The sequence below is a fragment of the Sprattus sprattus genome (assembly GCF_963457725.1).
Source record: "Sprattus sprattus genome assembly, chromosome: 10".
NCBI lineage: Eukaryota > Metazoa > Chordata > Actinopteri > Clupeiformes > Clupeidae > Sprattus > Sprattus sprattus.
Genome location: NC_137908.1, coordinates 184,629 through 195,000, shown reverse-complemented (window position 1 = coordinate 195,000; position 10,372 = coordinate 184,629). Strand labels below are relative to the sequence as shown.

General features: G+C 43.5%; 1 protein-coding gene across 1 annotated transcript in view; it reads left to right on the top strand.

The window, feature by feature from the left end:
* LOC308371690 (uncharacterized protein) overlaps nt 1-6,488 on the top strand; it is a gene marked incomplete at both ends in the record, with an annotated part of 10,331 nt that extends 3,843 nt beyond the window's left edge. Inside the window, 3 exons of the mRNA XM_080846676.1 lie at nt 1,677-1,881; nt 5,612-5,693; nt 6,351-6,488. Of these exons, the coding sequence (XP_080702802.1) occupies nt 1,677-1,881; nt 5,612-5,693; nt 6,351-6,488 (425 nt within the window). The remainder of the gene's footprint in view (nt 1-1,676; nt 1,882-5,611; nt 5,694-6,350) is intronic.
* Nucleotides 6,489-10,372: the final 3,884 nt, after the last annotated feature.

The following is a 10,372-nucleotide window of genomic DNA, read 5'->3' as shown; positions in this document are numbered from 1 at the left end:
CACTCACACACACACATACACACACACACACTCACACTCATACACACACACACACAGAAACACACACACACACACACTCAGGCAGCATCATAACATTACACTTCATTTATAATGCTTATCATATCATGAAACTTCATTCATAAAGTTTGTGCATCATAACATTACACGACATTCATAACGTTCATCATTACACTTCATTCATAAGTTAAACTAGCTTTCGATAGCTAGCTAAGTAAGCTATTGATAGCTATCTAGTAAACGCATTGCAGAATGGAATATATGAATGAATATACGCATGACATTAATCAAGGAAAAATAAATGAGTATGTGATTGGTTTACATATCCTTCCTAGTCTATTGATGCAATTGAAATTATCATTGGCACCACTTTCAACTCTCAAAACTATCCGTCTAGCTAAGTCTGTTGGTTCATATGGAGGATATTGATTTAACTCTAAGGTCAGGAATCTTCAATATCTAGACTTTATATTCTCTTATATTTTAATGATAATACTGTTAATTCAGTATTGCCTTAAAATTAGTATTTACATTTGAATAATTGAAATTAAGCTGTAGGCATATACTAGGAGATCTGTATCTTAGAGACTAATTGCACCCACAATTTATGTACTGCAAGCTTAACTATTACGCAGTTGTAGACAAAGCACAAGGGGTCCCTGGGCATGAGAATAGAAGGAGAGGAGTTTAATGTGACTATAAGATGGACTTTAAATGTGACTAAAACTAGACTAAAATGTAACAAGACATCGTCGACTAAAACAAGACTTAAATGTTCTGAGTTTTCGTTGACAAAAACTAAGGAAGATAAAAATGACTAAATTTGACTAAAACTAATATGCATTTTCGTCCAAAGACTTAGACTAAATCTAAAAGAGCTGCCAAAATGAACACTGACACAGAGCCCACACACACTCACACACAAGCCCACACACACACACACTCACACACAGAGCTAACACACAGACCCCCCCCCCACACACACAAAGCCCCCCCCCACACACACACACACACACAAAGACACAGAGCCCCCACACACACACACACACAGACACAGAGCCCACACACACACACACACACTCTCACAGAGCCCACACACACTCACACACACTCTCACAGAGCCCACACACACACACACACACTCTCACAGAGCCCACACACACTCACACACAGAGCCCACACACACACACACACTCTCACAGAGCCCACACACACTCACACACAGAGCCCACACACACACACACACAGAGCCCACACACACACACACACTCTCACAGAGCCCACACACACACACACACACACACACACAGAGCACAGAGCCCACACACACTCACACACAGAGCCCACACACACTCACACACAGAGCTCACACACACTCACACACAGAGCCCACACACACTCACACACAGAGCCCACACACACTCACACACAGAGCCCACACACACTCACACACAGAGCCCACACACACACCCACTTATAGAGCCTACACACAGAGCTCACACACAGAGCCCACACACACTCACACACAGAGCCCACACACACACCCACTTATAGAGCCTACACACAGAGCTCACACACAGAGCCCACACACACTCACACACACGCACTGCACACAGACATGCACACACAAACACTGTTTTTCTGTGCCGTCCTCTCAGTTCTTCTACACCCAGGAGACCTGCACCTGCAGGGGCCTGGTGGGCGGGGCATCAGGCAGGCGGGTGCCAGCCCCCTCCCAGGCTGTGGGGGGCGTCTTCGGGGGGGAGTAGCTAAGGCCAGCGCCCCCGTCTCTAAGGAGGAGAAGGAGGAAGAAGAGGAGGGGGTGGAGGAAGAAGAGCCCCCGAAAAAAGTCCAGAGAGAAAGGTGAGTCTCAGGTTCAGGCTCTGTGTGTGTGTGTGTGTGTGTGTGTTTGTGTGTGTGTGTGTGGAGGGGGGTGTGTGGGTCCTGTCCAGAGAGAAAGGTGAGTTTCAGGTTCAGGCTCTGGGCTCTGTAAAGCGCCTTGAGACAATTGTATTGTTATATTGTTATGCTATATAAATAAAATTGAATTGAGTTTGACAATGTGACAGTGTGAGAGTGCGAGAGTGCGAGAGTGTGAGAGTGAGAGAGTGAGATTGTGATTGATACTGAGAGTGTGAGAGTGTGAGAGTGCGAGTGTGAGAATGATTGATACTGAGAGTGTGAGAGTGTGACCGTGTGAGAGTGTGAGAGTGATTGATATTGAGAGTGAGAGTGTGAGAGTGTGAGAGTGATTGATATTGAGAGTGAGAGTGTGAGAGTGTGAGAGTGTGAGAGTGATTGATATTGAGAGTGAGAGTGTGAGAGTGTGAGAGTGATTGATATTGAGAGTGAGAGTGTGAGAGTGTGAGAGTGAGATTGTAACCGTGTGAGAGTGCGAGTGTGAGAGTGATTGATACTGAGAGTGTGAGAGTGTAACCGCATGAGAGTGTGAGAGTGATTGATATTGAGAGTGTGAGAGTGATTGATATTGAGAGTGTGAGAGTGTGAGAGTGTGAGAGTGTCAGAGTGATTGATATTGAGAGTGTGAGAGTGATTGATATTGAGAGTGTGAGAGTGTGAGAGTGATTGATATTGAGAGTGTGAGAGTGTGAGAGTGTGAGAGTGTCAGAGTGATTGATATTGAGAGTGTGAGAGTGATTGATATTGAGAGTGTGAGAGTGTGAGAGTGTGAGAGTGATTGATATTGAGAGTGTGACCGTGTGAGAGTGTGAGAGTGCGAGTGTGAGAGTGAGTGATACTGAGAGTTGGAGAGTGTGACCGTGTGAGAGTGTGAGAGTGATTGATATTGAGAGTGTGAGAGTGATTGATATTGAGAGTGAGAGTGTGAGAGTGTGAGAGTGTGAGAGTGATTGATATTGAGAGTGAGAGTGTGAGAGTGATTGATATTGAGAGTGTGAGAGTGATTGATATTGAGAGTGAGAGTGTGAGAGTGTGAGAGTGTGAGAGTGATTGATATTGAGAGTGTGAGAGTGAGAGAGTGAGATTGTAACCGTGTGAGAGTGCGAGTGTGAGAGTGATTGATACTGAGAGTGTGAGAGTGTAACCGCATGAGAGTGTGAGAGTGATTGATATTGAGAGTGTGAGAGTGATTGATATTGAGAGTGTGAGAGTGTGAGAGTGTGAGAGTGTGAGAGTGATTGATATTGAGAGTGTGAGAGTGATTGATATTGAGAGTGTGAGAGTGTGAGAGTGATTGATATTGAGAGTGTGAGAGTGTGACCGTGTGAGAGTGTGAGAGTGCGAGTGTGAGAGTGAGTGATACTGAGAGTTGGAGAGTGTGACCGTGTGAGAGTGTGAGAGTGATTGATATTGAGAGTGTGAGAGTGATTGATATTGAGAGTGTGAGAGTGATTGATATTGAGAGTGTGAGAGTGATTGATATTGAGAGTGTGAGTGTGAGAGTGATTGATATTGAGAGTGTGAGAGTTATTGATATTGAGAGTGTGAGTGTGAGAGTGTGGTTGACATTGAGAATGTGAGAGTGTGAGTGTGAGAGTGTGAGTGTGAGAGTGTGAGAGTGATTGATATTGAGAGTGTGAGAGTGTGAGTGATTGATATTGAGAGTGTGAGAGTGTGAGTGATTGATATTGAGAGTGTGAGAGTGAGAGTGTGAGTGATTGATATTGAGAGTGTGAGAGTGTGAGAGTATGAGTGATTGATATTGAGAGTGTGAGTGATTGATATTGAGAGTGTGAGAGTGTGAGTGATTGATATTGAGAGTGTGAGAGTGTGAGATTGTGAGAGTGTGATTGATATTGAGAGTGTGATTGATATTGAGAATGTGAGAGTGTGATTGGTCAATATGCCTATACTTATGGCAGGCAAGATATTCAACATAATCACACAGTTCAACCTCTTGATAGAAAGTCCTGTCCTAGCCAGCTTCATCAATTCAATTCAATTATTTATATAGCGCTCACTGGTTTGACCCTGGCATCTTTGTATGTGTGTTTGTGTGTGAGTGTCTGTGTTCGTGTGTGTTTGTGTGTGTGTGTTTGTGGGTGTGTTTGTGTGTGTGTCCGTGTGTGTGTGTGTCCGTGTGTGTGTGTGTGTGTTTGTGTGTGTGTGTGTGTGTGTGTGTGTGTGTGTGTGTGTGTGTGTGTGTGTGTGTGTGTGTGTGTGTGTGTGAGAGCACAGGTCAGTGTATCCATCTCGGCGAGCAATAAGGAAAGAGCCAAAGTTGATGAACCTTTCTACAGGTCGGGCTGAAGTTCGGCACAAAACAGAGTGCTGGCTCACTCGTGAGGAGTATGTCCAAATGAGTGGGTGAGCAGACACACACACACACACACACACACACACACACACACACCCTTTTCCTCTTCCTTTTCTTGTTATTTTTCTTCCTCTTTTTTTTCTTTTTCTCCTTCTTCCTCTTCCTCTTCCTCTACTTCTTCTTCTTCTGTGTCCAAGTCAAGTCCAGTTGCCCTTTGCTGCTAAAAAGATTTCTAGCGAGTCATTTCTGAGTGTGGAAATTTGACGCTGGCAAAATGTGTATGTATGTGTATCTCTATGGTTAGGGTAGAATGTGTATTTATGTGTGTGAGTGTGTGTGTGTGTGTGTGTGTGTGTGTATCTCTAGGGGTAGGGTAGAATGTGTATGTATGTGTATCTCTATGGTTAGGGTAGAATGTGTTTTTATGTGTGTGAGTGTGTGTGTGTGTGTGTGTGTGTGTGTGTGTGTGTGGGTGTGTGGGAGTGTGTGTGTGTGTGTGTGTGTGTGTGTGTGTGTGAGTGTGTGTGTGTGTGTGAGTGTGGGAGTGTGTGTGTGTATCTCTAGGGTTAGGGTAGAATGTGTATTTATGTGTATTTATGTGTGTGTGAGTGTGTGGTGTGTGTGTGTGTAAGGTGTGTGTGTGTGTGTGTGTGTGTGTGTGTGTGTGTGTGTGAGTGTGTGTGTGTGTGGGAGTGTGTGTGTGTGAGAGTGTGTGTGTGTGTGGGAGTGTGTGTGTGTATCTCTAGGGTTAGGGTAGAATGTGTATTTATGTGTGTGTGTGTGTGTGTGTGAGTGTGTGGTGTGTGTGTGTGTAAGGTGTGTGTGTGTGTGTGTGTGTGTGTGTGAGTGTGTGTGGGAGTGTGTGTGTGTGAGAGTGTGTGTATGTGTGTGAGTGTGTGTGGGAGTGTGTGTTTGTATCTCTAGGGGTTAGGGTAGAATGTGTATTTATGTGTGTGAGTGTGTGTGTGTGTGTGTGTATCTCTAGGTTTAGGGTAAAATGTGTATTTATGTGTGTGTGAGTGTGTGGTGTGTGTGTGTGTAAGGTGTGTGTGTGTGTGTGTGTGTGTGTGTGTGTGTGTGTGTGTGTATCTCTAGGGTTAGGGTAGAGTGTGTATTTATGTGTATCTCTAGGGTTAGGGTAGAATGTGTATTTATGTGTGTGTGAGTGTGTGGTGTGTGTGTGTGTAAGGTGTGTGTGTGTGTGTGTGTGAGTGTGTGTGTGTGTGGGAGTGTGTGTGTGTGAGAGTGTGTGTGTGTGTGGGAGTGTGTGTGTGTATCTCTAGGGTTAGGGTAGAATGTGTATTTATGTGTATTTCTTCATGGTGTTCTGTCTGATTATGTTTGTATTCACACCAGCCGAAAAGCATGCACTCGCCGTGCTGACCCAAATGCTTTCTGGCCGGGCCATGAGAACCACGTCCGTCTCTACCTGCCACAGGTATTTATGTGTGTGTTTGTGTGTGTGTGTGTGTGTGTGTGTGTGTGTGTGTGTGTGTGTGTCCGTCTCTACCTGCCCCAGGTATTTATGTGTGTGTGTGTGTGTGTGTGTTTGTGTGTGTGTATTTATGTGTTTTTCTAGGGTTAAATGTATATTTAAGATGTGTGTGTGTGTCCGTCTCTACCTGTGTGTGTGTGTGTGTGTGCATGTGTGTGTGTGTGTGTGTGTGTGTGTGTGTGTGTGTGTGTGTGTATTCACGTGTGTGTGTGTGTGTGTGTGTGTGTATTTACGTGTGTGTGTGTGTATTTACGTGTGTGTGTGTGTGTGTGTGTGTGTGTGTGTGTGTGTGTGTGTGTGTGTGTGTGTGTGTGTGTGTGTATTTACGTGTGTGTGTGTGTATGTGTGTGTGTATTTACTTGTGTGTGTGTGTGTGTGTGTGTGTATTTACGTATGTGTGTGTGTGTGTGTGTGTGTGTATTTACGTTTGTGTGTGTGTTTGTGTGTGTATTTACGTTTGTGTGTGAGTGTGTGTGTATTTACGTATGTGTGTGTGTGTGTGTATTAACGTATGTGTGTGTGTGTGTGTGTGTGTGTGTGTGTGTGTATTTACGTATGTGTGTGTGTGTGTGTGTGTGTGTGTGTCCGTCTCTGCCCCAGGTGGGCATCCCTCCCGAGAGGGCTCTCTTCCAGCCGGTGAGCCATAAGCCGGAGCCCAGCCCGGGGGCGTGGCCAGTGAACGAGAGAGGGTACTCCACCTCGGGGGACGTTGATGGTCAGAAAGCGTATACTTTATAGACAAGTTTGGAAAAACATGTCTTTGATTCAAAGCCTGACTTTGCGTAAGGACTTGGGATTATGGAGAAAAAAAAAATGTTGGTTGTGTATTAATGTTCTTCCTGAGATTCTCTGATGACTGCACATTAAAATGTTTAAATGATGCAAAGCCCACAGACAACTGCTTGAGCCTTCAGGCACTTCCTTTTGTCTCAATCTGTGGAGACAAAATGGAGTCAACGTACGTGGATTTAACCCCCAACAGAGTACAGATAATGAGGATAAATAGCTCAGAAGTACTTTTTTTTTGTTTTTTTTTTAAGATTTATTTTTGGGCTTTTTATGCCTTTAATTGATAGTACAGTTAAGAGTGGGACAGGGAACGAGTGGGAGAAGAGGTGGTGAGTGGACAGGAGAAATTACATCAGGTCGAATTCGAGCCTGTGTCCTCCATGGGCGTCAAGCCCGAATGTGGTCGAGGCTACTGTGTGAGCTGCAGCGCTCCCCAGTACTCAGTACTCATAGTATAAAGCACAATCATATACCTCCCATTCAACACTAAATATGACCAGGTGATTCCACCTTTAAAGGCACCCAGTGCAACTTTCGAGGCTTAAAAATAAACATTCAATTTCTAGTCTTTTTTACACGTAGTAAGTTTCAATAACTCCATACCATTACATACCGACATTCAAGCAGCAAAGATGAGACGTCGTTGTGTGGTGAGAACTGATAGAAAATCGATAACAACAACAATCGCCGCCATTTTCTTTATTTTTTGTAACCTACAATAAATAAAGCAGGCTTCCAGTCAATGGAAAAAATGGCTTCTCCCCACCGGCGATTGTTGTTGTTTACGATTTTCTATCAGTTCTCACCACACAACGACGTCTCATCTTTGCTCCTTGAATGTCGATATGTAATGGTATGGAGTTATTGAAACTTACTACGTGTAAAAAAGACTAGAAATTGAATGTTTATTTTTCATTGAATGTTTACATAAAGTTGCACTGGGTGCCTTTAAGTCAAGCCAAGAACATCAGCAACTTCAATGAATGTAATCACGTCACCCAAAACACAAAATAAAATGAAACAACCCAAAAGAAAGACTCTGTAGACTTTGTGGGAGCCTGTGATTGTGGGTGGGTGTGTATGTGTGTGTGTGTGTGTGTGTGTGTGTGTGTGTGTGTGTGTATGTTGTGTAAGTGTGTGAGTTTGTGATGATGTGTGTGTGTGTGTGTGTGTATGTGGTGTGTGTGTATGTGTATGTGATGGTGTGTGTGTGTGTATGTTTATGTGGTGTAAGTGTGTGAGCCTGTGATGGTGTGTGTGTGTGTGTGGTGTAAGTGTGTGAGCCTGTGATGGTGTGTGTGTGTGTGTGTGTGTGTGTGTGTCTATGTGGTGAAAGTGTGTTAGCCTGTGATGGTGTGTGAGTGTGTGTGTGTTTATGTGGTGTGTGTGTATGTGATGGTGTGTGTGTGTATGTTTATGTGATGTAAGTGTGTGAGCCTGTGATGGTGTGTGTGTGTGTGTTTATGTGGTATGTGTGTATGTGTATGTGATGGTGTGTGTGTGTGTATGTTTATGTGGTGTTAGTGTGTGAGCCTGTGATGGTGTGTGTGTGTGTGTATGTGGTGTAAGTGTGTGAGCCTGTGATGGTGTGTGTGTGTGTATGTGGTGTGTGTGTATGTGATGGTGTGTCTGTGTGTGTGTGTATGTGGTGTGTGTGTATGTGATGGTGTGTCTGTGTGTGTGTGTGTATGTGTATGTGATGGTGTGTGTGTGTGTGTGTATGTTTATGTGGTGTAAGTGTGTGAGCCTGTGATGGTGTGTGTGTGTGTGTATGTGGTGTGTGTGTATGTGGTGTGTGTGTATGTGGTGTGTGTGTATGTGGTGTAAGTGTGTGAACCTGTGATGGTGTGTGTGTGTGTGTGTTTTTTGTGGTGTGTGTGTATGTGATGGTGTGTCTGTGTGTATGTATGTGGTGTAAGTGTGTGAGTCTGTGATGGTGTGTCTGTGTGTGTGTATGTGGTGTAAGTGTGTGAGCCTGTGATGGTGTGTGTGTGTGTATGTGGTGTGTGTGTATGTGATGGTGTGTGTGTGTGTGTGTGTGTATGTGGTGTAAGTGTGTGAGCCTGTGATGGTGTGTGTTTATGTGGTGTAAGTGTGTGAGTCTGTGATGGTGTGTCTGTGTGTGTGTATGTGGTGTAAGTGTGTGAGCCTGTGATGGTGTGTGTGTGTGTGTGTTTATGTGGTGTGTGTGTATGTGATGGTGTGTCTGTGTGTATGTATGTGGTGTAAGTGTGTGAGCCTGTGATGGTGTGTGTATGTGGTGTGTGTGTATGTGTATGTGATGGTGTGTGTGTGTGTGTATGTGGTGTAAGTGTGTGAGCCTGTGATGGTGTGTGTTTATGTGGTGTGTGTGTATGTGATGGTGTGTCTGTGTATGTATGTGGTGTAAGTGTGTGAGCCTGTGATGGTGTGTGTCTGTGTGTGTGTATGTGGTGTAAGTGTGTGAGCCTGTGATGGTGTGTGTTTATGTGGTGTGTGTGTATGTGATGGTGTGTCTGTGTGTATGTTTATGTGGTGTAAGTGTGTGAGCCTGTGATGGTGTGTGTGTGTGTGTGTGTGTGTATGTGGTGTAAGTCAGTCTTAATTTCGTTGACGAAAACTATGACGAAAACTATGCATTAACAACCATTTTCCCATGACTTAGACAAGACTTGACGAAAATGTTGGTGGTTGACTAAGTCACAATATTTTTTTTTTCTAAACTTGCATGCACCCAACATCATTGGTTGAATGTTGCCCAGTCCTGTATTCATCCACTCCCTGATATACCCAGCCATGCAAGTGACATCCTAACAAACGTTGTATGGCTCAAGTTCAAGCACTCGGTACTGGAATAAAAAGAAGAATACATATCTGGACACTCTTTCACTGTAATTTGACAGAAAATAAAACACAATGCACCGCAATAACGGGAGAGAAACCTTGCGGCTTCAAAAGAAGAAGACAACAAGAGGCACCTGAAAGCTTACAGCCCTGCAATTTATGCCACGGTAAATGAGCTAGTAACTGTCAATGATAATTAGCTAATGTTAACTATGTATATTAGCCAACGTTAACTTAACTTCAAAGGGGCAGTCGAGTGTATAGGTTGTGTCAACTTGGATAGCTATCTAGTCATTTTCGATTGAAACCTCCCGTTAGCCTTGCCAATGATCTCCAAAACCTTTAGCTAGCTAACGTTAGCTAACTATGAGGTACTTTAGCTTTAGCTAGTACGATAGCTCGCTAGTAAACTCATTACAGAATGGACTACTATAGGACAGACCATGCATGACATTAATTAAAAAAAAATGAATATGTGATTGGTGTACATATCCTTGTTATTATCATTGGAACCACATTCAACTGTCAAAACTATCCGTCACTCTAAATCTGTTGGTTATCAGATTGCACAGCCATTCCTATTCTATTCCTGTACTATCACATCATTTGAATCTTCAAAATCTATACTTGATATTCTCTTATATTTTAATGATGATACTGTTAATTAAGTATTGCTTAAAAATGACTATTTACATGGAAGTAATTGGAATTCAGCTGTAGGCATATACTAGGAGATCCGTATCTTAGAGGCTAATTGCATCCACAATTTAAGTACTGCAAGCTTGACAATTATGCAGTTGAAGACACAACACAGGGGTCCCTAGGCCTGAGAATTGACAGAAAGGAGTTTACAGTAATGTGGCTATAAGATGGACTTTTAAATGTGACTAAAACTAGACTAAAATGTAATGAGACTTCGTCAACTAAATCTAGACTAAAATGTTCTGAGTTTTCGTCGACGAAAACTAGACTAAAACAAAGGAGGATTGTTACGTGCCCGGCTAGGGTCA